Source organism: Bombina bombina, chromosome 5, assembly GCF_027579735.1.
Source record: "Bombina bombina isolate aBomBom1 chromosome 5, aBomBom1.pri, whole genome shotgun sequence".
In the NCBI taxonomy this organism is placed as follows: domain Eukaryota; kingdom Metazoa; phylum Chordata; class Amphibia; order Anura; family Bombinatoridae; genus Bombina; species Bombina bombina.
Window position 1 is genome coordinate 46,282,910 of NC_069503.1, and position 27,350 is coordinate 46,310,259.

General features: G+C 41.6%; 1 protein-coding gene across 1 annotated transcript in view; it reads right to left on the bottom strand.

The window, feature by feature from the left end:
• Positions 1-8,045: 8,045 nt before the first annotated feature.
• Positions 8,046-27,350, bottom strand: part of LOC128659808 (oocyte zinc finger protein XlCOF6-like) — a 308,281-nt gene continuing 288,976 nt past the window's right edge. Inside the window, exons 3-4 of the mRNA XM_053713380.1 lie at positions 12,934-12,949; positions 8,046-11,110 (exon numbers count right to left, since the gene is read on the bottom strand). Of these exons, the coding sequence (XP_053569355.1) occupies positions 10,290-11,110; positions 12,934-12,949 (837 nt within the window). The 3' untranslated portion in view covers positions 8,046-10,289. The remainder of the gene's footprint in view (positions 11,111-12,933; positions 12,950-27,350) is intronic.

Sequence of the window (27,350 nt, forward strand, 5' to 3'; positions counted from 1 at the left end):
GGAGCCGATGACATATTCACCAGATCTGCATACCAAGTCCCTGCGTGGCCACGCAGGAGCATATTCAAGATCACCGACGCCCTCTCCTGATTGATCCCTGGCTACCAGCCTGGGGATGAGAGGGAAACGGCGGGAACACATAAGCTAGTTTGAAGGTCCAAGGTGCTACTAGTGCATCCACTAGAGCCGCCTTGGGATCCCTGGATCTGGACCCGTAGCAAGGGAAATTGAAGTTCTGACGAGAGGCCAATTAGATCCATGTCTGGAATGCCCCAAAGTTGAGTGACTTTGGGCAAAGATTTCCGGATGGAGTTCCCAACTCCCCCGGATGCAATGTCTGACGACTCAGAAAATCCGCTTCCCAATTTTCCACTCCCGGGATAGTGGATAGCAGACAGGTGGCAGGAGTGTGACTCCGCCCATAGAATGATCCTTGGTCACTTCTTCCATGTAGGGACCTCCCTTGTTCCCCCCCTGATGGTTGATGTACGCAAACAGTCGTCATGTTGTCTGATTGAAACCGTATGAACTTGGTCCTCGCTAGCTGAGGCCAAGCCTCCTGAGAGCATTGAATATCGCTCTCAGTTCCAGAATATTTATCGGTAGAAGAGATTCTTCCCGAGACCCAAAGACCCTGAGCTTTCAGGGCTCCCCAGACGCGCCCCAGCCCATCAGACTGGCGTCGGTCGTGACAATTGACCCCACTCTGGTCTGTGGAATGTCATCCCTCGTGACAGGTTGTCCAGGGACAGCCACCAACGGAGTGAGTCTCTGGTCCTCTGATTTACTTGTATCTTTGGAGACAAGTCTGTATAGTCCCCATTCACTGACTGAGCATGCACAGTTGTAATGGTCTTAGATGAATGCGCGCAAAAGGAAACTATGTCCATTGCCGTACCATCAACCCGATCACTTCCATGCACATGAGCTACGGAAGGAAGAGGACGGAATGAAGTATTCGACAGAGTCCAGGAGCTTTTGTCTTTCTGGCCCTGCTGTTAGAAAAATCCTCATTTCTGAGGAGTCTATAATTGTTCCCAAGAAGGGAACCCTTGTTGACGGGGATAGAGAACTCTTTTCCCACGTTCACTTTCCCAGCCGTGCGATCTGAGAAAGGCCAGGACGATGTCCGGTGTGAGCCCTTTGCTCGAGGGAGGTGACGACGCTTGAATCAGAATGTCGTCCAGGTAAGGTACTACTGCAATGCCCACTTGGTCTTTGCACAGCTAGAAGGGACCCTAGTACCTTTGTGAAAATCCTTGGAGCAGTGGCTAATCGAAAGGAAGCGCACGAACTGGTAATGTTTGTCCAGGATGCAAACCCTTAGGAACCGATGATGTTCCTTGTGGATAGGAATATGTAGATACGCATCCTTTAAATCCACCGTTGGTCATGAATTGGACCCTTCCTGGATGGAAGGAAGGATAGTTCGAATGGTTTCCATCTTGAAAGATGGGACCTTGAGAAATTTGTTTAAGATCTTGAGATCTAGGATTGGTCTGAATGTTCCCTCCTTTTTTGGGAAACTATGAACAGATTGGAGCTAGACCCAATACCTTGTTCTCTCAATGGAACAGGATGAATCACTCCCATATTTAACAGGTCTTCTACGCAAAGTAAGAACGCCTGTCTTTTTATGTGGTCTGAAGACAACTGAGACCCTGTGGAACCTCCCCCTTGGGGGAAGTCCCTTGAATTCCAGAAGATAACCCTGGGAGACTATTTCTAGCGCCCCAAGGATCCAGAACATCTCTTGCCCACGCCTGAGCGAAGAGAGAGAGTCTGCCCCCCACCAGATCGGTCCCGGATCGGGGGCGATATTTTCATGCTGTCTTGGTAGCAGTGGCAGGTTTCTTTGCCTGCTTTCCCTTGTTCCAGCCTCTGACATTGGTCTCCAAGCGGCTTGGCCTGAGATGTATTACCTCTCTTGCTTAGAGGACGTAGCACCTTTGGGCTGGTCCGTTTTTACGAAAGGGACGAAAATTAGGTCTATTTTTTGCCTTGAAAGGCCTATTCCTGAGGAAGGGCTTGGCCCTTACCCCAGTGAATCAGAGATAATCTCTTTCAAGTCAGGACCAAACAGCGTTTTCCCCTTGAAAAGGAATGTTTAGTAGCTTGTTCTTGGAAGACGCATCAGCCGACCCAAGATTTCAACCCAAAGCGCCTCTGCGCGCCACAATAGCAAACCCAGAAATCTTAGACGCTAACCTTAGCCAATTGCAACGAGGGCGTCTAGAGTGAAAGAATTAGCCAATTTAGAGAGGCATCTTGACTCTGTCCACTACTCTCCTCATAAGGAGGCGAGTCACTATCGAGCTCCTTAATCAGTTCATCAAACCAGAAATATGCGGCTGTAGTGACAGGGACAATGCAATGAAATGGGTTGTAGAAGGTAACCCTGCTGAACAAACATCTTCTTTTTTAAGCAAAACCTTCTAATTTTTTATCCATAGGATCTTTGAAAAGCACAACTATCCTCTATGGGAATAGTGGTGCGTTTGTTTAAAGTAAAGAAACGCTCCCTCGACCTTGGGGACTGACTGCCATAAGTCCTTTCTGGGGTCGACCATAGGAAACAATTTTTTAAATATGGGGGGAGGGACGAAAGGAATACCGGGGCCTTTCCCATTCTTTATTAAACAATGTCCGCCACCCGCTTGGGTATAGGAAAAGCTTCTGGGAGCCCCGGCACCTCTAGGAACTTGTCCATTTTACATAGTTTCTCTGGGATGACCAAATTTTCACAATCATCCAGAGTGGATAATACCTCCTTAAGCAAAATGCGGAGATGTTCCAATTTAAATTTAAAAGTAATCACATCAGATTCAGCCTGCTGAGAAATGTTCCCTAAATCAGTAATTTCTCCCTCAGACAAAACCTCCCTGGCCCCCTCAGATTGGGTTAGGGGCCCTTCAGAGATATTAATATCAGCGTCGTCATGCTCTTCAGTAACTAAAACAGAGCATCCACGCTTACGCTGAACAGGGTTCATTTTGGCTAAAATGTTTTTGACAGAATTATCCATTACAGCCGTTAATTGTTGCATAGTAAGGAGTATTGGCGCGCTAGATGTACTAGGGGCCTCCTGAGTGGGCAAGACTCGTGTAGACGAAGGAGGGAATGATGCAGTACCATGCTTACTCCCCTCACTTGAGGAATCATCTTGGGCATCATTGTCATTATCACATAAATCACATTTATTTAAATGAATAGGAATTCTGGCTTCCCCACATTCAGAACACAGTCTATCTGGTAGTTCAGACATGTTAAACAGGCATAAACTTGATAAGAAAGTACAAAAAACGTTTTGAAATAAAACCGTTACTGTCACTTTAAATTTTAAACTGAACACACTTTATTACTGCAATTGCGAAAAAACATGAAGGAATTGTTCAAAATTCACCAAACTTTCACCACAGTGTCTTAAAGCCTTGAAAATATTGCACACCAAATTTGGAAGCTTTAACCCTTAAAATAACGGAACCGGAGCCGTTTTAAGCTTTAACCCCTTTACAGTCCCTGGTATCTGCTTTGCTGAGACCCAACCAAACCCAAGGGGAATACGATACCAAATGATGCCTTCAGAAGTCTTTTATAAGTATCAGAGCTCCTCTCACATGCGACTGCATGCCATGCCTCTCAAAAACAAGTGCGCAACACCGGCGCGAAAATGAGACTCTGCCTATGCTTTGGGAAAGCCCCTAAAGAATAAGGTGTCTAAAACAGTGCCTGCCGATATTATTATATCAAAATACCCAGAATAAATGATTCCTCAAGGCTAAATAAGTGTTAATATCAATCGATTTAGCCCAAAAAATGTCTACAGTCTAAATAAGCCCTTGTGAAGCCCTTATTTACCATCGTAATAAACATGGCTTACCGGATCCCATAGGGAAAATGACAGCTTCCAGCATTACATCGTCTTGTTAGAATGTGTCATACCTCAAGCAGCAAAGACTGCAAACTGTTCCCCCAACTGAAGTTAATGCTCTCAACAGTCCTGTGTGGAACAGCCATGGATTTTAGTTACGGTTGCTAAAATCATTTTCCTCATACAAACAGAATTCTTCATCTCTTTTCTGTTTCTGAGTAAATAGTACGTACCAGCACTATTTGAAAATAACAAACTCTTGATTGAATAATGAAAAACTACAGTTAAACACTAAAAAACTCTAAGCCATCTCCGTGGAGATGTTGCCTGTACAACGGCAAAGAGAATGACTGGGGTAGGCGGAGCCTAGGAGGGATCATGTGACCAGCTTTGCTGGGCTCTTTGCCATTTCCTGTTGGGGAAGAGAATATCCCACAAGTAAGGATGACGCCGTGGACCGGACACACCTATGTTGGAGAAAAGGGCGCAGTGTAAACTTGCCATTTTCTATTAAAGATGTCAGTGGGGACGGTATAGAGGAGACGAAAAGGGAAGTGTTAATAACATTTGTCCATATCTGAAAAGTCTCTTGGGTCAAAGGGTTATCCCATGTCAAAGTTTTAAGTTTTTGGGGATCACCCCAGCATAAGCGCCCAAGATGGGGTCTCTGGGTTATTGATTGTTCTAGCGGGACCCAGCATTTATGTTCAAAATGGACATTCCAATCTACAACTCTTTGCAAGAAAATTGCTTGTCTATACATTGTGAGATTCGGGACTCCCAACCCACCTCTTATTTTTGGGGATTGCATTATATGATGATTAATCCTTGGTGGTTTTTTGTCCCATATAAAGTCACTAAACGCCTTTTGTAGTGAAGGCAGGTAGTTCCTCGGGAGAGGGATAGGCAGTGTTTGGAGGTAATAAAGAATTCTAGGGAAGATATTCATTTTGATTACGTCTATACGACCTAGCCAGGATAGCTTCTTAGATCGCTAGGATGAGAGGTCATTAATAATTGTGTGTTTTATTGGAATATAGTTCAAATTGAACAAATTGTCCACTGTTGGGGAAAGCTTAATACCTAAATAATTTAAAGCCCGGGGGCACCATGAAAATGAAGTCATCTTTTTTAGGTCAGTTAGAGAGGGTTCACCCACATTTATATTTAAGATTTCTGATTTGGCCATATTAATGGAAAAGTTCGATAATGTATGAAATGCATCAAATTCAGTAATTAGGTGTGGAAGTGATTCCCTAGGGTTTGTGAGAGAGAATAGCATGTCATCCCAAAAAAGAAATATTATACTGTTGGAAACCAATATTAATACCATATATTTGGGAGTTTTGTCTAATACTTATGGCAAGTGTTTCTATTACAGAGGTGAATAGGAGGGGAGACAGAGGGCATCCTTGTCGTGTCCCATTGGATATGGGAAAGGGGGCAGACAAAGATCCATTTACTAAGATACATGCATTAGGTTGAGAATATAGGGAAAAAATCCTAATCAACATTTGGGTGCCAAGGCCCATATGTATCAGGGTGGCTTTTAGGAAGTCCCAGGCAACACTGTCAACGGCCTTCTCGGCATCTGTTGAAAGGAATATGGATGGGATATCGTTATTTTTAACATAATGAATTAAATGCAAGGCCCTGACTGTGTTATCTTTAGCCTCTCACCCTGGGATAAAGCCAACCTGATCTAAATGAATAATATCGGGAAGAATTTTATTGAGGTGATGGGCTAATATTTTCACAAATATCTTTATATCTGTGTTTAGTAATGAAATGGGGCGATAACTTGCAGGGAGGTTTGGTGGTTTGTTTGGCTTTGGGATAAGCGCTATGTGCGCCTCTAATGCCCCGGGTGAAAAGGTCTCTGAGGAATCGATAGAACGGAAATAATTTAGAATATATGGAGATAGGGTTTCCTGAAACACCGAATAATATCTATGCCCAAAGCCACCTGGGCCCGGACTCTTCCCTGTTGTTAGGTCTTTAATAACTAGTTGTATTTCTTCTAGAGTCATAGGCTCCTCTAGTTGGTCTTTTTGTTCAGGAGAAATATTAGGTATTTTTAAATTTCTAAGGAAGTTATCAATCATCTGTGGTCTTGACATATGGCTATTTATATGACTGTTAGATTTATTTTGTATGTTGTATAGTTTCTGGATTTTTTTTTTAAAGGTATGAGCAATACTTCGAGTGGAGTAATGTGGGCGGCCTTTACCGTCTGTAATTTGTAAAATATTTTTTTTTTGTGCTTTCTGTTTAAAATATCTAGCTAGTAGACGCCCAAATGTATTACGTCCCTCGTAGCTTTTTTGTTGGTTATATAAGGCCACCTTTTGTGTTCCTTAGATAGGGGCATTGCAAGTTTTTGTCTTTCCTGTGTGAGTTCAGTCAATAGGTTTCTGTCTGTTGGGAATTGTTTATGTTTAGATTCAAGGCGTTGTATATTATTAAGTAATGTTCTAGTGAACTCCCTTTTAGTTTTATTTACATATACTTGTATGGCCATCAATTCCCCTCTAACAACGCATTTGTGTGCCTCCCACAGAAGGGATGGAGACGTTTCGGGAATGGTATTTAGTTGGAAATATTCGGTTATTACTTTGGTAATTTTTAGGACATTTTGTGCGTCTTTTAGCAAGTAGTCATCTAATTTCCATATGAAGTCTTTCATGGGTTTTGACGGCCATGTTAGAGAGCTAACTACAGAGGCGTGATCTGACCATGTTATTGGTCGGATGTTTGCAGATTTAAACAGCGCCAAACCCTCCACGTCAGAAAACACATAATCAATTCTGGTATATACTTTGTGTAGGTACGAATAAAATGAGTAATCTCTGATTTGGGGGTGTAGCACCCTCCAAACATCATGTGTCACTATATTTTTTAGGTAAAGTTTTATTTTGGTAATCTGGGATAGGGAAATTGAGGAATGTCGTGATGAGCAGTTCATGTCTGGATTTAACGCTGCGTTGAGGTCTCCACACATAATGAGTACTCCTTTCTGATAATCTAATATGTAGTTAGAGATTGTTTTAATGAAGGATTGTTGGTTCGAGTTAGGGACAGGTTGATTATATAATAAACCTATAAGGATAACATATCTTCCTTTAATAGTTTTTATTTCTGTGAAGGGGATACCTTTTTTAATTAGGATGCCAACTCCCTGTTTTTTGTATTTGTTGTGTGAAGCCCAATAGCCTCTGCCAAAGATATGAGTAAAAGTGTGGCGTTCCCTTCCTTTTCTAAAATGCGTCTCTTGCAGAAACACTATATCTGCTTTACAGTTACGGAACTCTCTCACTGCTTGTGTTCTCTTATTAGGGATATTTAAACCTTTAGCATTAATTGAGTATAGGTGTATATCATTGGTTGGTGGAGGAAAGATCTGACTGTTAGCCATGGTCATTCCGATATATAGATATACTGATTATTATACATGGGTATAGTAGATGATCGTGTGCAGCAGAGATAAATCTATGAGTACCAGACGGGATGGGAATACCACCTAAAAACAAAAAGGGACGAAAACAACAAACAGAATATGTAGAAGTCAAGGATTGACATGGTTTCAAGAAAAGAGGGGTAGCGTGTCTCTAACTAAGTCTCCGGCTCCTTTAACAGTAACATAAGCAGGAGAAGAGGACCTATATCATTACTTAACTGGGGTCCCATAACAGAAAGTATAAAAATCTCTGTAAGATATTACTACAACTATGCTAAATGTTTAATGTCTAAGAGAAAATAGCGTTATAGCTAAGAGGTTTAGCTTGTGCACCAAAAATTAAATGATTGACATTCAGCTTGTGTCGTCATATTAAATAAAAAACAGTAAACCATCATCTATGTTTGTAAAAATAAAATGAGGAATATAACCCTGCAGTGAAAATAGTAAAATTGACCTGGTGGTTTCTATGTATACGTTCATATGAGTATTAGGAATAGAAAATCTTGCATTACATACTACAGTCACAACTGAGAAAATCCACAACATCGTACGAAAGGGCTACATCTAAGAGACTCCCATCTGATCTTTTTCATAATAAAAATCATAATCTATCATCTATTATTATAAAGATCAAGACAATAACATAATTGTGAAAGAACATTAGCACATTTGTTGTTATTTGTATATTAGATCAAGTATTAAAAAAAAAACTAAACTGTTGCATAAAGAAACCATATCTATATAGGTCTTAACTGAGAACATTGTAGAAAAGAAAGTTAATCAACATAAGACATGAAGTATTTAACAATAACATCAGGTCAAATTGTACTTTGACCAACGAAAAAGTCATAAAGTATAGATCCTTTGAGGAAAGGGAGCAGTTCCATGATGAGAAAAGGATTCTTGTGTAGAAGATGAATTTGGTTGTGGAAAGGTGATGTTAAGTCCCTTGGAAAAGGAGGTCAGGTCATCTGGTTCTTTATATATATGTGTTCTGCCTTCTTTCTGAACTATAAGGCTGAAGGGAAATCCCCAATGGTATTTCATCATCTTTCTTTCCTGCAGCGTTTGCGTGATATAGCGGATTTCTCTGCGTCTCTCAATAGTGGCGGGACAAATATCCTGGAAGATCTGGATACTGTAGGTTTGAAATTGGATTTCACGTTGCAGTCTCACTTGGTTCCAAATGGCTTCTTTATCCAAATAATTGGCAAACTTTATGATAATGTCTCTCGGTGGGCTAGGAGGAGTTGGCATTGGTTTCAACGCCCTGTGAGCCCTTTCCATAGAAGTTTCGGAAAGCTTGATAGTTGGTGCAATATACTCAAATAACTGTAAAAGATACGACAGTAAGGATTCCCGGGTGGCCTCTTCTGGAACCCCGCGGATTCTCAAATTGCTCCTCCTATTCCTATTATCCAAGTCCTCAACTTTCAATTGAAGGGACTGGACAATGGATTAATGACGTGTTATTTGACGGTCAGCATCAGACACCATATTATTTAGAGCATCTTGGCCCTCTTCTAAGCACTACAATCCATTCATTAATTTCTTTTCTCAAGGAAGACATTTCTGTTTTGATTAAAGACTTCAGTTCAGCAAGATCTGACTTGGAGGGTAGCATTGAAATGGTAGACTGAATTTGATTTAGTTGGTGTACGTGTGAGGAGGGGGTCAAAGATGGAGGATCTAACAAATGAGCATCGTTGTCAAGGACTTGTATGTGCTCCATAGTTTCTGATTCCTGTCTGTGAAAGAAGGAATTCATAGTAGTAGACAATGAACTTGGCTGTTTTTTGTCAGGTTTAGTGTGCCTCTTGGATGCCATTAGAGAGGTTTAGGAGACTGTTATTAACAACTCAAATGAATATCCAAACTGTTTTATTTATCAGGTATTTGGGATCTGTATATCTCCAGTTTTCACGTAAGGGCCAAGAAATCGTGGCGGTCTGTCGCGTGGAGCGGGCTAATGACGGTGTTTACAATAACAGGCGTCCGAGGAGGTAAAATTTTATTTCAGATCTTACCAAGATGTCAGAGGGAGACGGAGCCGTATTTAAGAGGTATGACCTCAATAGTATGTGTCCCAGGCTGTTATACAGTATCGCTCCGTAGAATAACACCCGGACTCCTCCTTGCTGCAATCATTAAAGTCCCATCAAAGTAATATAAGAGAACTGATATCAGATAATTGTCTCTTAAAACATATTATCTATCGTAGATGACTTTCCAGGGTCTCTCCTAATCTCATATTGTAGAAATGAGCCAAAAACTTAGGACACGCCACGGAGCTTGGTTAGAGTGCGACCATGTTCCTGCATGGCTACGCTCCTCCCCGGACAGTAGTCTTCTTATCCCGGTGTTAAGTCAATCCAGCAGAAAAGCAGTTCAGGGGTAAACCAATAGAATGATCAGGAACAGGCAGGTGTCAGCAACAAGGAAATCCAGCAATATAACAGTACAGTGGTAAACCAATAGTTAAAAAATAATAAGGCAATCCAGCAATACATGGGTTAAACAGGCAGAGTTCAGTAACGAAATGGCAATCCAGCAGTTCAAGAGTTAAGCAAGCAGAGTGGTCAGGCAGGCAGAGTTCAGTAACGGTATGGCAATCCAGCAATAGTAAGTAATACAGCACCCATGAGCACACACAGTAAGACCTATACTTGGGCACAGGCGAGTGTAACTGAGGTACTTACATAGGTGCAGGATTCATGCCACAGGAGGGATCCGGACCGTCATCAGGAAGAGAGGCGTGTGGTGATGACGTCATTGCCTGAAGCTTACCGCATCGTCCATGGCAACGGATAGAGCGGCGGCCGGGCAGCGTGACATTTATATCGTTTGTTATCTTTCGGATCATTTTTAAAAGATTTCGACACAGTACATATAAAGTTTATTTTATGTGTAAATATTTGGTGTTTTTGTGATACCTGAGACTGACATGGGATACCTTTTTCAACTTTCTAAACATGTGAAAGGTTTTTCTCCTGTGTGAATTCTTTCATGATTTTTCAGACCAATCTTTAGTGTAAATCCTTTTCCACACACTGTACATGTGAAAGGCTTTTCTCCTGTGTGAATCCTTTCATGAGTTTTTAGATCCCTCTTGTTTGTAAATCCTTTTCCACACTCTGTACATGTGAAAGGCTTTTCTCCTGTGTGACTCCTTTCATGAGTTGTTAGATCCCTCTTGTTTGTAAATCCTTTTCCACACTCTGTACATGTGAAAGGCTTTTCTCCTGTGTGAATCCTTTCATGAGTTTTCAGATTATATCTTAGTGTAAAACATTTTCCACATTCTGTACATGTAAAAGGTTTTTCTCCTGTGTGAATCCTTTCATGAGTTTTCAGAACACTCTTCTTTGTAAATCCTTTTCCACACTCTGTACATGTGAAAGGCTTTTCTCCTGTGTGACTCCTTTCATGAGTTTTCAGATTAACTATTTGTGCAAAACATTTTCCGCACTCTGTACATTTGAAAGGTTTTTCTCCTGTGTGAATTCTTTCATGAGTGTTCAGACTACTCTTCTGTGTAAAACATTTTCCACACTCTGCACATGTGAAAGGTTTTTCTGCTGTGTGAATCCTTTCATGAGTTTTCAGATAACTCGTATGTGTAAAACTTTTTCCACATTTTGCACATGTGAAAGGTTTCTCCCCTGTGTGGGTCATTTCATGAGATATGAGATTTACCTTGGATGTGAAAGATCTCCCACACTCATTACATGTGAAAGGTTTCTCCCTTGTGTGTGTTTTTTCATGATACATAAGATTTCCTTTAGATGTAAAACATCTCCACATTCTATACATGTGTGAGGTTCACAAATGTGTCCACTGTGTGGTTTTCAGGGAGATGCAAACTACATGTGAAGCTTTTCTCACATTCTGTACATTTAATGGTTTCTTATTGTATGAATCATTTGGCTAGATTTAAGATGTTTCCCGTCTTTTAAATGTATTGAAAACTCAGTGAATGTGTGTGGTTTATCCTCTGGGATAATCATTTCACTAGATAAGTCATAAAGGTTGTCCTCCTTGTTTGATGACCCTAAATTACTCTCTGACATAATGATTGCTGCCTCAGTTCCTGCCAATTCTCCATCTCCTTTAAATATCTGCTGTGATATCCCCAATGTTTGTGAATACTCATTAGTATCTAAGACTTTTGGAGTTTTTGGTATCATTCTGATGCTTCCTGTAGTGAAGGATGGATATGAACTATTCAAGTGATTGTCTACATAAAAAGAAAAAGGAATAAAGAAAATAAAGGTTTATTCCTTTAAAATGGAATCCATTTTTTAAAAAAAAACAAAAAAACATTTGTTTTACATTCCATGAAAAGTCTTCTGTTTTGTGTTCATTTTCAAATTAATTAACCTGTAAATCACAAATGAAAACAACAAAAGACAAATAATAACTAAATTTATGCTTACCCTGATAAATTGATTTCCTTCCTATGGTTAAGACGAGTCCACGGAAATCATCCATTACTTGTGGGATATTATCCTTCCCTACAGGAAGCGGCAAAGAGCAACCACAGCAGAGCTGTCTATATAGCTCCTCCCTTAGCTCCCACCCCCCAGTCATTCGAACCGAAGGTACAGGAAGGAAAAAGGAGAAACTAAAAGGTGCAGAGGTGACTGAGTTTAAATAAAAAAAATATAATCTGTCTTAAAATGACAGGGCGGGCCGTGGACTCGTCTTACCATAGAAGAAATCAATTTATCAGGTAAGCATAAATTTAGTTTTCTTCTATAAAGGTAAGACGAGTCCACGGAATCATCCATTACTTGTGGGATACAATACCAAAGCTACAGGACACTGATGAACGGGAGGGACAAGACAGATGGTTAAACAGAAGGCACCACTGCTTGAAGAACTTTTCTCCCCAAAACAGCCTTCAGAAGAAGCAAAGGTATCAAATTTGTAAAATTTGGAAAAGGTATGAAGCGAAGACCAGGTCGCAGCCTTACAAATCTGTTCAACAGAAGCATCATTTTTAAAAGCCCATGTGGAAGCCACCGCTCTAGTAGAGTGAGCTGTAATTCTTTCAGGAGGCTGCTGTCCAGCAGTCTCATATGCCAAATGGATGATGCTTTTTAGCCAAAAGGCAAGAGAGGTAGCCATAGCTTTATGACCTCTACGTTTAACAGAATAGACAACAAAGAAGATGCTTGACGAAAATCTTTGGTTGCTTGCAAGAGTACAAACTTTAAAGCACAAACCATGTCCCAAGTTGTGCAATAGACGCTCCTTCTTAGAGGAAGGATTAGGACACAGAGAAGGAACAACAATTTCCTGATTAATATCTAATTAGAAACAACCTTAGGAAGGAATCCAGCTTTAGTACGCAGAGACCACCTTCTCAGCATGGAAAACAAGATAAGGCGAGTCACATTGTAATGCAGATAGTTCAGAAACTCTTCGAGCCGAAAAGATAGCAACTAAAAACAGAACTTTCCAAGTAGAAGCTTAATATTCTAGGAATGCATTAGGTTCAAACGGAACCCCTTGAAGAACTTTAAGAACTAAATTCAACACTCCATGGCGGAGCAAACAGGCTTTAAACACAGGCTCTTGATTATAACTAAAGCCTGACCAGAACGACTGAACGTCTAGAACATCTGCCAGACGTATGGTGCAGTAGAATGATAAAGCAGATATCTGTCCCTTTAAGGAACTAGCTGATAGCCCCTTCTCCAATCCTTCTTGGAGAAAGGACAAAATCCTAGGAATCCTGATCTTACTCCATGGAGTAGCCTTTGGATTCGCACCAATAAAGATATTTACGCCATATCTTATGATAAATTTTCCTAGTGACAGGCTTCCGAGCCTGAATCAAGGTATCTATAACCGATTCAGAGAATCCCTGCTTGAATAAAATCAAGCTTTCAATCTCCAGGCAGTCAGCCGCAGAGAAACTAGATTTGGATGCTGGAACGGACCTTGAATCAAAAGGTCCTGTCTCAGTGGCAGAGTCCATGGTGGAAGAGATGACATCTCCACTAGGTCTGCATACCAAGTCCTGTATGGCGACGCAGGTGCTATCAAAGTCACCGAAGCTCTCTCCTGTTTGATTCTGGCAATTAAACGAGGAAGGAGAGGAAATGGTGGAAACACATAAGCCAGGTTGAACGACCATGGTACTGCTAGAGCATCTATCAGTACTGCTTGAGGGTCCCTTGAACTGGACTTGTAACAAGGAAGTTTGGCGTTCTGACGAGATGCCATCAGATCCAATTCCGGTGTGCCCCATTGATGAATCAATTGTGCAAACACCTCCGGATGGAGTTCCCACTCCCCCGGATGAAAAGTCTGACGACTTAGAAAATCCACTTCCCAGTTCTGCACTCCTGGGATATAGATTGCTGACAGATGGCAAGAGTGAGTCTCTGCCCATCAAATTATTTTGGTAACCTCTATCATCGCTAGAGAACTCTGTTCCCCCCTGATGATTGATATATGCTACAGTCGTGATATTGTCCGACTGGAATCTTATGAATCTGGCCGAAGCCAGCTGAGGCCACGCCTGAAGTGCGTTAAATATTGCTCTCAGTTCTAGAATATTGATCGGGTGGAGAACCTCCTCCTGAGTCCAAACACCCTATGCTTTCAGGGAGTTACAGACTGCACCCCAGCCCAATAGGCTGGCGTCCGTCATCACTATGACCCATGCTGGCCTGCGGAAACCCATTCCCTGGGACAGATGTTCCTGTGACAACCACCAAAGAAGAGAGTCTTTGGTCTCTTGATCCAGATTTATCTAAGGAGATAAATCCGCATAATCCCCATTCCACTGTTTGAGCATGCATAGTTGCAGTGGTCTGAGATGCAAGCGAGCAAACGGAACTATGTCCATTGCCGCTACCATTAGTCCGATTACCTCCATACACTGAGCCACTGACGGCCGAGGAATGGAATGAAGAGCTCGGCAGGTGGTTAAAAGCTTTGATTTCCTGACCTCCGTCAGAAATTTTTTTATGTCCACCGAATCTATGAGAGTTCCCAGGAATGGAACTCTTGTGAGAGGGATAAGTGAACTCTTTTTTACGTTCACTTTCCACCCGTGAGATCTTAGAAAAGCTAACACGATGTCCGTGTAAGATTTGGCTAGTTGGTAAGTTGACGCCTGGATTAAGATATCGTTCAGATAAGGCGCCACAACTATGCCCCGCGGCCTTAGAACCGCCAGAAGGGACCCTAGCACCTTTGTGAGAATTCTGGGAGCCGTGGCCAACCCAAAGGGAAGAGCCACAAACTGGTAATGCTTGTCCAGAAAGGCGAACCTGAGGAACTGGTAATGATCTTTGTGGATAGGAATGTGTAGATACGCATCCTTTAAGTCCACGGTGGTCATATATTGACCCTCCTGGATCATTGGCAAAATAGTCAGAATGGTCTCCATCTTGAAGGATGGGACTCTGAGGAATTTGTTTAGGATCTTGAGATCCAGAATTGGTCTGAAAGTTCCCTCTTTTTTGGGAACCACAAACAGATTGGAGTAGAACCCTTGCCCCTGTTCTGTTTCCGGAATTGGGCAGATCACTCCCATGGAATATAGGTCTTTTACACAGCGTAAGAACGCCTCTCTTTTTGTCTGGTTTACAGACAATTGAGAAAGATGGAATCTCCCCCTTGGGGGAGAATCTTTGAAATCTAGAAGGTAGCCCTGGGTAACGATTTCTAAAGCCCAGTAATCCTGAATGTCTCTTGCCCAAGCCTGAGTGAAGAGAGAAAGTTTGCCCCCTACTAGATCTGATCCAGGATTGGGGGCTATCCCTTCATGCTGTCTTGGTTGCAGCAGCAGGCTTCTTGGCCTGTTTACCTTTGTTCCAAGTCTGGTTAGGTCTCCAGACTGACTTGGGTTGACCAAAATTCCCCTCTGGTTTTGCAGCAGGGGAAGAGGTAGAGGGACCACCTTTGAAGTTCCGAAAGGAACGAAAATTATTTTGTTTGGTCCTCATCTTATTTGTCTTATCCTGAGGAAGGGCATGACCTTTCCCTCCAGTGATGTCCGAAATTATCTCTTTCAGTTCAGGCCCAAATAGGGTCTTACCTTTGAAAGGGATGGCTAAAAGCTTAGATTTTGATGACACATCAGTAGACCAGGACTTAAGCCATAACTCTCTACGCTCTAAAATGGCAAAACCTGAATTCTTTGCCGCTAATTTAGCCAGTTGAAAAGCGGCATCTGTAATGAAAGAATTAGCTAGCTTGAGAGCCCTAATTCTATCCAGAATATCATCTAATGGGGTCTCAACCTGAAGAGCCTCCTCCAGAGCCTCAAACCAAAAAGCAGCTGCAGTAGTTACAGGAACAATGCATGCTATAGGTTGGAGAAGAAAACCCTGATGAACAAATATTTTCTTAAGGAGACCCTCTAATTTTTTATCCATAGGATCTTTGAAAGCACAACTGTCCTCAATAGGTATAGTTGTACGCTTAGCCAGGGTAGAAATAGCTCCCTCCACCTTAGGGACCGTCTGCCACGAGTCCCGTATGGTGTCTGATATGGGAAACATTTTCTTAAAAGTAGGAGGGGGAGCGAATGGAATACCTGGTCTATCCCACTCCTTAGTAACAATGTCCGAAATCCTCTTAGGGACCAGAAAAACATCAGTGTAGGCAGGAACCTCTAGAAATCTGTCCATTTTTACACAATTTCTATGGAACTACAATAGGGTCACAATCATCCAGAGTCGCTAAAACCTCCCTGAGCAACAAGTGGAGGTGTTCTAGTTTAAATTTAAAAGCCTTCATATCTGAATCTGTCTGAGGGAACATATTTCCTAAGTCAGAAATCTCTCCAAAAGCCAGCAAATCCCTCACTTCAGAACATTGTGAGGGTACATCGGATATAGCTAATAAGGCGTCAGAGGGCTCAGAGTTTGTTCTCACACCAGACCTGCTGCGCTTCCCTTGCAACCCAGGCAGCTTAGATAAAACCTCTGTGAGGGTAGTATTCATAACTGCGGCCATATCTTGCAGGGTGAAAGATTAGACGCACTAGAAGTACTTGGCGTCGCATGTGCTGGCGCGTTAACGGTGTGACACTTGGGAGAATTAGATGGCATAACCGGATTCTCTTCTGACTGAGAATCATCCTGCGACTTACTTTTAGTAGCTAAAATATTTTCTTTACAATTTATAGACCCTTGCAGTGCATGAGGGACACATTCTAAGTGGAGGTTCCACAATGGCTTCTAACATATTGAACCATTGACTTTCCTCAATGTCAGACATGTTGAACAGGCTAGTAATGACCACAAAACAAGCATGAAAACACTCTTATTTTATTAAAAAAAATAACAATCTTAAAAAAACGGTACTGCGATGCCCTTTAAGAGAAAAAAAGCATACATGTTCTGCAAAACAGCCTAAACATGCACCAAATTTTCTCAAAATTTTGTATGTAGACACACTATAAGTAGTTAAGATTGCACAACAAAACTGTTTTAACTAATTAACCCCTTAATTACCAAACTGGATCGAAAATAGGCCCAGATCCGGAAAAAAAAACCTCCCAGCACCTTGCCACAGCCCTGCTGTGGCCCTACCTGCCCTCAGGGATTGACAGTGTGGGGTAAAAGCTTCGATTTGGCCCAAAACATACACCACGGGCCCTCGACAGTTAGAGCTTGCTGCTTGCTGACAAACTAACTGTAGGCCCCGCCCATCTCACTCGATGTTTCCTCAGCCTTTTATAACTAGCCATGTGGGTTCTAAAACCCTAAAGTTAAGCCTAATAAAGTTGCCCAAAACATTCCTTACCCGCAAAAAACGTTAAAGCACTCCCTTCAAAAAAACGTTTGCTCACAAACATTTGTCATTCAGTGTCAACCATATATGAAATTGGCCCCATAAGCATGCTAAGTAATGCCCTTCTTTTAGCTCTAGATTACTGCTTACCCTTACCCCTCCTGGGTATAATGTCAGCCTTTCTGAAATACACAGTCCTCTCCAGAAAAAATATGACTGAACATACCTCATTGCTGCTAGCATTAAAACCGTTCCTCACACTGAAGTTTCCCTTGTACTCCTCAGCCTCTGTGGGAACAGCCAATGGACCTTAGTTACAAATGCTAAGATCATCATCCCTCCAGGCAGCCAGTCTTCATCCATCTGCTGCATGAGAGTAAATAGTACAAACCGGGGGTACCATTTAAAATAACAAACTCTTGCTCGAAGAAATTAAAAACTAATATTTTATCACCCTCTTTCACTTTACCCTTCCTAGTACTTAGAGTAGGCAAAGAGAATGACTGGGGGGGGTGGAGCTAAGGAAGGAGCTATATAGACAGCTCTGCTGTGGTGCTCTATTGCCACTTCCTGTAGGGAAGGATAATATCCCACAAGTAATGGATGATTCCGTGGACTCGTCTTACCTTTAAAGAAGAAATAATAATTTTCTACATTATAATAAACAAAAACTCTGATTACTTGATTAAAACAATTTATGGGCATCTACATCCTTATTTAACAATTGCACAAGCAAATGCACATACAGCACTGCCCGGCTCATGCTCAACCAGTAGGGTTGAGAACCTGATGTCTTAATCATCACAGCTTAATAATCAGTGTGAGATGTTTTGAAAGGCTAAAGGAGCAGTGATCTTATGATACTTCTTAGCTTGCGGGTTGCAGTTTGTTTAATTTATATAATCCGCCAAAAATGTATTAGTTTACATAATACTCACTGTGAAATTAATCACACAAATCAGTGGCGGTTCTGGGGTGGGGAACACTTACTGGTGGAGTTCTGGGTGTTCACCATATGGAACAAGGTAGGCGTAAGTGTAGTTATGGGTGTTTCATGAGCTGGGTCAGGGCAGGGGAAGGTAGAGTTGCAGGTTGATCTGAAAGCCGGGTGTTGACCACAAATGTTCTTAAAAGGTGCAGATATCAATATAATAGTTTATATTTGTTTAATGAGTGATTTATTCTATTTTTCAAAGAGAGGAAAAAGTGATGGCACTACTGATACAAAGTAACAGAAGGGATGGGCCTTATGATTATTAACCTGTGCCTTAATTAATAGGTAATGAGGCCCTAAGGTGCTGTGTATTGGGAACCTTTTGTACAGTGAGCAACTGCTAGACAGTTGCAGACAAAGAATACACTTTAGCACTCATTCCCCCACATCAAGTGTGTTATAATTATGAGGTAGTGTGCGTCGTCAAAAACATGGTTAAAAAAGAAAACTTTATTAGGTATATTAAAATAAGGGGAAAAACCACATTAAAAACAACTAGATATATATAGGGCTGGTGGTCAATTGCTAATCTGGATACGTACTACCAGATAGCTAATGGTGAATTAATTATATTATTGGCGGGGCTATACAGGATATGAGACAGGATCTCAGATAAGGGATCCTGACTACATATATGTTATTGAGGTTTTGACAGACAAAATAGATTTATTGACTCCTCTGTGGCAGTTATGGCATATACCTGTACCCCTTTAAAGGAACTTCCGTGTCACACATATAGTGAACCCCACGCCCCACGCTTGATTTCAGTGTCACTATTTGTGTCTTGACTAACAATCCCTATGTACTATATTTTAGTATAAATAGGTAGCAATAATATATATATATACACAAGTACCCCTGTTCAGGTTATACTAGGAACTATAGAGTTGTATATTTACGCATAAATGCAATTTACTCTCTTAGAATTCATGCTAATAGTGTTTGGCTGCCTATTATATTGTGATCATCTGTTTTATATAGGTCCGTAACAGGATTACTGGTAATAGTACCTAGTAATGTGAGGAAAATAATGGTATCTGTGTCTCACTATATAGTGAGATTCGTGTTTTATTACAGTATCTCTGGGAAAATTCAAAATATCAATCACTGTACAGTTTATTGCCTGTTATGACGCTGCGGGCCTATGTAGGGTTAAATATCACCAATAAAGTTGTACTGAAAAACTGTTGTAGTTGGTTGATTGCATACAATTGTGTTAAATCTCTTACAACTTAATATTAGTGATATCTTTGTACAAATGTTGCAATTGGCCGCTGTGTGTTAAACTGTACCGTCGGGTATTAACAAAGATACTGACAGCGTAGGAAAGTAAGAAACTATTGTAGCTCATGGTTGTGTGAATAGCGTGCTGTGTTACACTGTTTAGGTCTACAGTATCAATCACTGTATGATTTATTGCCTGTTGTAATAATTGCTAGCAGCAGGATATCTAAGACTGAATACCGCTCCCAAAGTTATACTAGAAAATATATAGTTACTTGATTGTACAAAATTACATTTAATCTCTAAAACCTTGGTACTAGTTATGTCTTGTCTGTAAAAGGGTGTATAATAACAGCCCAAATGGTGGTTACAATTAGTGACTGTCCCGAACTGTTCGCCACGCGAACGGTTCACAAGCGAACATAGCTTGTTTGCGTTTGTGGGCGAACACATGGCAAATGTTCGATCCGCCCCTATGTGTCATCATTGAGGAAACTTGCCCTTTATGTCACAGCCGTCCTGACACATTAGAGCCAATCAACATCAGACACCCCCTCACAGACCCTCCCCTGCTACTCGGAATCCGCCATTTTAGACTCATAACGACCTTGCTTTCTTAATGAGAGGACGTGTTGTGTTTTTGCCTCCTGACATTAATAGGAAAAACATAGCTAGGCTAGTGTATTTAGTGTCCACTACAGTCCAGAAGGACTCCACCTCATCTCTGCTGCAAGCACAGCACCCAAAAAGCCCTTTTTAGGGCTATATTTTGTGCCTTTTTTTTTATTTTTTATTAGCATATTGCCTGGCTTTCAGGCTGTGTGTTTAAGGCTCACAGCATACTGCTGTGATTACTGCCCACCCACTGATATCTCCCTAACAACATTAGTTTAAATTTAACTAACCAAAAAATTTAATTATTTTGCTAGTGTAATTTTTTTTCATTTTCTATCAGGCCTGTAGTCACACAGCATATACTCTGGTTCATTGCTCTGTGCCAGCCACCAGTGTTAATATCCGTTTATAACATTATTTTAAATTTAAAAAAAAAAAAAAAAAAAATATTTTGCTAGTGTAATCTAATTACATTTACTATCAGGCCTGTGTCTGTCAGGCTCACTCAGCATTAATATACCTCATTTTTTTCAGTCTTTTGGTTAATTGGTCTGTGCCAGGCAGCCACCCAGCACTCATATCTTCTTCACCTTAATTTAAATATAATTTTTTTTTTTTTTTTATTTGTTTGATAGTGTAATCTTATAAATATATATATATATATATATATCCATTGGCTCTCTGGGCACTCCCACTCCTGCTCTCCGCCCTACCCCACTCAAACAAAACCCAATCCTTATCATGTTTCTCGTAATCATTATGATAAGTCTACCTATAACTCGGGATCCACTCAGACGGGAAATCACCTAATAATACCAGCTCATAGAAACATTCAGAACTTAAGAATGGGTATAATATTGTCTTTTGTAATTCTTCCGAATATGTCTTGATTATGGGTAACCAACCCACTAAAAACTTTTTAATTTCTCGTTCATTGGCCTCTCTAAGGTGGAAAGACTCAAAAATTATCTGCATCTGAATCGATTTGATAAACACTTTTGGTCTTCCAATTTTTTAATATTTAATTGTCTAACCAATAATATAATTGTATTTAAAGTCTTATTTTGTGAAACTGCTCCTAAACTGGAGCAAACAGAAAGAAACAATGTTTCTTCGATATCGAGATGAATATTGGTTTGATAATGTCTATTGATCCAAAAAACGACCTTCTTCCAGAATTGTCCAACTCTGGGACACTGCCAGAACATGTGCAGTATGTCTGCGTTCCTCAGAGTACATTTTGGACAAGAGGAATCCTGACCAGTATACATTTTAGCAATTTTAGCTGGAGTACAATAAAAATTATTGATGAGTTTCATATGGCTTTCTTTCCAGCTTATTGGAATACGAAATTTATTTAATGTTTTAAAGCTGTCTCTTAATATGTCATGATCTATATCTGGAATCAGATATCTCCATTTACACTCAGTTTTTCCATTAGGGAATCACTTTGTTTAGCAAGCATAATGCTATATAATAGTGAGATTGAGGGAGCTTTGACCCGTGCAATAACCATAATGGACCTTATCTCCGACCATGCAGCCATCCCACTGCCATTCCATCCCCTAGATGTTATAAAATGATGCACTTGCCAAAAAGCGTATAAGCTATTACTTGATAGGTCGAACTGGGATTTTAGATCATCAAAGGATATGATTTGACACTCCTCTGTAAAGAATTGGCCTACTAATTTAAGATCTTTATTATACCACTCTCTGAATGTCCTCTGATTATTTCCAAGAAGAAATTCAGGATTACCTATTAAGGGTAGATATTCTGAATACGAATAATCTACGCTTATTAGTGTGCACAGTTTTGTTTTTTTTGCCAGGCGAGAATTATATTTTGCAAGGATATAAAACTCTTTATATTGTTAGGGATTTCTTTAGATTGAGTGTGCAATAAGGCTTTAAGTGAAAAAGGAGCCACTAAAGCATTCTCCATTTCTAGAGTTGAAAACCAGCTTGTTTCTGTAAGCCAGTCCAGCGCAATTTTGCTCAGCAGCTGCGAGGTTTATAAAATCTTATATTGGGTAGGGCTAGACCAGCGACTTCACGTGGTTGCATTAACTTTTCTAATGCTATACGCGGTTTCTTATTATGCCAAATAAATTTGGAAAAGCTAGAATTCAATTTCTGTATGTCTGTTTTATTTAAAATTAAAGGTAGGTTCTGTAATGGAAAAAGGAGCCGGGGGAAAATAATTGTCTTGATAAGGTTTGTTCTAGCGGACATCGAGAGCAGAAATACTGCCCAAAGTTTTAAGTCAGAATAGATTTTTCTGTATAAAGGGTAGAATTTAGTGCATACCCATTTTGAAGGGTTTCTATGGAGATAAATTCCAAGATATCTGAGAGATTCCACCTCTCTAAACTCTAGGTTAACTGACACAGGATAGTGTAATCTAATATAATTTTCTATCAGGCCTGTGTGTTTTGCTGACATACAGAGCCTACTGTGTTTACTTGCTGCCATCCCTAGTCTATGAGCCACGACTCATATGTGTTTAACCTTTTTTTAATTCCCCCCCCCCCAAAAAAAAAATAATTTAAATCATTTTTTCTAGTGTAATCTAATAGTATTTTCTATCAGGCGTGTGTGTATCTGACTTACAGAGCCTACTGTTTTTTAATAGCTGCCCTTCCAAGGCTATCAGCCACGACTCATATGTATGTGCTTAACCTTTTTCTTTAAATTCCCCAAAAAAAGTCTTTAAATCATTATGCTAGTGTAATCTAATTGTATTTTCTATCAGGCCTGTGTCTAACTGTCTATCTGACTTACACAGCATACTGTTGTTAATTGCTGCCCTACGTAGCAGCCAGCCAGTGCGACCACTCATAGAGTCATATGTGCATTGCACTTCTTAACATAATTTTAATATTAAAATCTAAAATTTTAAAATATTTTGCTAGTGTAATCTAACTTAATTTTCTATCAGGCCTGTGTTTTTGTCACTTACACAGCATACTGTGTTAAATTGCTGCCCTACCTACCATCCACGACTCATATCTGCCAGCCTGTGTGCCAGGCCCAAGTAGCCAATTAGTGGCACCAATCATAATTCTTGTAACAGTATATAAAAAAATATTCAGTCTCCTAGTGCCATTGAATTTCATTTACCTCCTGCCTGCCACTGCCAGCCTTTTGTGCCAGGCCGTCTAGCCAACTATTTACACCAATCATAATTGTTGTCACAGACAGTATAGTTACTAATTAAAATTAAACATTTTTTTATTGTTGATCTTAATCCTCAGTTTGCTTGTGCCCTAGAATTGCACTTTTCTACTGCCTTCCAAGCCTGTGTGCCAGGCCTACTTGAAAAATATTTACACCAATCACATTTGTTGTCACAGTATTCTTAATAATTAAAAATTAAATTTTTTGGTAATAGTTGTTGTGAATCCTCAGTTTGCTGGTGCCATTGAATTGCACTTTCCTCCTGCCTTACAGCCTGCTGTGTGCCAGGCCCACCTAGCCAATTATTGCCAGCAATCATATTTCTTTTAACAGTATTGCAAAAATTGTCAATCATCACTGTTTTGACTGTCAGTAATCAGTCTCCTAGTGTCCTTGAATTGCATCTACCTCTTGCCTGCCAGCCTTTTGTGCCAGGCTGTCTTGCCAACTATTTACACCAATCATAATTGTTGTCACAGTATAGTTACTAATTAAAATTAAAAAATTCTTGATTGTTGATCTTAATCCTCAGTTTGCTCGTGCCCTAGAATTGCACTTTTCTACTGCCTTCCAAGCCTGTGTGCCAGGCCTACTTGAAAAATATTTACACCAATCATATTTGTTGTCACAGTATTCTTAGTAATTAAAAATTAAATTTTTTGGTAATAGTTGTTGTGAATCCTCTTTGCTGGTGCCAGTGAATTGCACTTTCCTCCTGCCTGCAGCCTGCTGTGTTCCAGGCCCACCTTGCCAATTATTGCCAGCAATCATATTTCTTTTAACAGTATTGCAAAAATTGTCAATCCTCACTGTTTTGACTGTCAGTATTCAGTCTCCTAGTGTCCTTGAATTGCATTTACCTCCTGCCTGCCAGCCTTTTGTGCCAGGCCGTCTTGCCAACTATTTACACCAATCATAATTGTTGTCACAGTATAGGTTACTAATTAAAATTTAAAAATTCTTGATTGTTGATGATCTTAATCCTCAGTTTGCTCGTGCCCTAGAATTGCACTTTTCTACTGCCTTCCAAGCCTGTGTGCCAGGCCTACTTGAAAAATATTTACACCAATCATAATTGTTGTCACAGTATAGTTACTAATAAAAATTAAAAACATTTTGATTGTTGATCTTAATCCTCAGTTTGCTCGTGCCATTGAATTGCACTTTTCTACTGCCTGCCAGCCTGTGTGCCAGGCCCAACTATCCAATTAGTGCCAGCAATCATATTTCTTTTAACAGTATTGCAAAATTTGTCAATCATCACTGTTTTGACTGTCAATCTGCAGTCTACTAGTGCCCCTGAATTGCATTTTCCTCCTGCCTGCCTGCCTGTGTGCCAGTCCCAACTAGCCAATTAGTGCCACCAATCATATTTATTGTAACAGGATTGGAATTTTTGTTAATCATAACTGTTTTGACTGTGATTCTTCAGTCTCCTAGTGCCATTGAATTGCAGTTTCCTTTCTCCCAGCGTGTGTGCCAGACAGGCCCATTTGCCAACTAGTGCCAAACAATCATATTTGTTGTCACAGTACTTGTAATATTTTAAAAAATTAACAATTTGTGATTTTTAAAACATCTGTCTTTTTTTGTTGTTGTCAGTCTCACAGCGTATACTGTGCCCACTTTCACAGTGCCACCACTCAATTGGTGTAATAGTATTGTTAGTGTCCATTTTAAAAAAAATGACAGACAGAGGCAGGCCACCCCGCAGGTTCCATGGTCGTGGTCCTGTGATTCCTTTAGACCCTACAAATATGCCCATTGTTTCAGACGTCGGGTGCCAGGGGGGACGCGGAAAACTTCTGAGGAGGACCTAGTTGAATAGCTAACACAGGACACCCAATCTTCTTCAGCTTCCGCTACTAGTCCTCCTAACCTTGACGCACCATCTACGTCCAGCTGTGCTTTGGGCAGGTCTCAAGTGACCAGTGCCACTCCCCCGCCTGTAGCCACCACCAACACTAGCACCACAGCCGCTTCACTTGTCTGTCACAGGAGTTATTGACACATCATTTGGAAGAAATGAGTGATGCGCAACCATCATTGACAGAGGATGTAGATAATAGTGATCAGTCTCAGTCAGGCAGCATTACCGACATGGAGGTACGGTGTGATGATGATGATGATGTTGTACCCGCTGCTGCTTCCTTTCTTGATGTTTCAGATACAAGTGAAGCGGCTGATGATGATGTGTCGGTGGATGTCACGTGGGTGCCTGCTAGAAGAGAAGAAGAAGAGGGGGAAAGTTTAGATGGGGAGACAGAGAGGAGGAGACGATTTGGAAGCATGGGGAGGTCGTTTCAAGGAGCTAGTGGCACAGTCAGACAGCATGCATCGTCACCAGGGGTCAGCCAGACAGAACGCCGACGCGCATCAACGCATGCTGTTGCCACCACCAGAATGCTGTCATCGCAGAGCTCAGCAGTGTGGCATTTTTTTTGTGTGTCTGCCTCTGACAACAGCGATGCCATTTGCAACCTGTGCCAAAAGAAACTGAGTCGTGGGAAGTCCAACACCCACCTAGGTACAACTGCTTTGCGAAGGCACATGGTCTCCCATCACAAACGCCGATGGGAAGAACACATGAGTAGAAGCAGCACACAAAGTGAAAGCCGCCCTCCTCCTCCTGCTCCAGCATCTTCAGCCACGTCAACCAGTGCTGTCCTCCTTGCCCCCCTCTCAACCATCCTCCACTCAGTCTCTCTTACGTAGCAGTTCCTGGTCATCTGCCCACAGTCAGGTGTCTGTCAAGGACATGTTTGAGCGTAAGAAGCCAATTTCTCAAAGTCACCCCCTTGCCCGGCGTCTGACAGCTGGCTTGTCTGAACTCTTAGCCCGCCAGCTTTTACCATACAAGCTGGTGGAGTCTGATGCTTTCAAAAAATTTGTATCTATTGGGACACCGCAGTGGAAGGTACCTGGCAGAAATTTCTTTTCACAAAAGGCAATCCCAAACCTGTACTCTGTTGTGAGAAAGGAAGTTATGGCATGTCTGGCACACAGCGTTGGGGCAAGGGTCCATATGACCACGGATAGCTGGTCTGCAAAGCATGGTCAGGGCAGGTATATCACCTACACTGCGCATTGGGTAAACCTGCTGACTTCTGAAAAGCATGGAATGCGTGGCTCTGCAGAAGAGTTGGTGACACCGCCACGACTTGCAGGCAGGCCTGCCTGCTACCTCCTCTACTCCTCCTACTCCATCCTCTTCCATAACCTCTTCCTCGGCTGAGTCCTCTTCAACTTCGGCGTCTTGCTCCACATCTATGGCACCCCCCCAGCTCCCCAGGTACTATGCTACATCCCGGATACGGCAGTGTCACGCCGTCTTGGGGTTGACTTGCCTGAAAGCGGAGAGTCACACCGCACCAGCACTCCTGACCGCCCTGAACGCACAGGTGGATCAGTGGCTGACTCCGCACCAACTGGAGATTGGCAAGGTTGTTTCTGACAATGGAAGTAATTTGGTGGCGGCATTGAAATTGGGCAAGTTGACACATGTGCCGTGCATGGCACATGTGTGTAATCTAATTGTACAACGATTTGTCCATAAGTACCCAGGCTTATAGGACGTCCTGAAGCAGGCCAGGAAGGTGTGTGGCCATTTCAGGCGTTCCTACACGGCCATGGCGCACTTGTCCGATATCCAGCGTCGAAACAACCTGCCAGTGAGGCGCTTGATTTGCGACAGCCCGACACAGTGGAATTCAACACTCCTAATGTTTGACCACCTGCTCCAACAAGAAAAAGCTGTTAATGAGTATTTGTATGACCGGGGTGCTAGGACAGCCTCTGGGGAGCTGGGGATATTTTTGCCAAATTACTGGAGGCTCATGTGCAATGCCTGTAGGCTCATGCATCCTTTTGAGGAGGTGACAAACCTTGTCAGTCGCACAGAAGGCACCATCAGCGACATCATACCATTTGTTTTCTTCCTGGAGCGTCCCCTGCTAAGAGTGCTGGATCAGGCAGTAGATGAGCGTGAAGAGGAAGAGTTGTGGTGTCCATCACCCCCACAAACAGCCTTATCAGCATCGCTTGCTGGACCTGCGGCAATGCAGGAAGAGGATTGTGAGGAAGAGGAGTCAGAGGAGGAATGTGGCTTGGAGGAGGAAGACCGAGCACAACAGGCATCCCAGGGTGCTCGTTGTTGTCACCTCTCTGGTACCCGTGGTGTTGTACGTGGCTGGGGGGAAGAAGATACCATCAGTGAGATCAGTGAGGAGGAGGAACGGGACATGA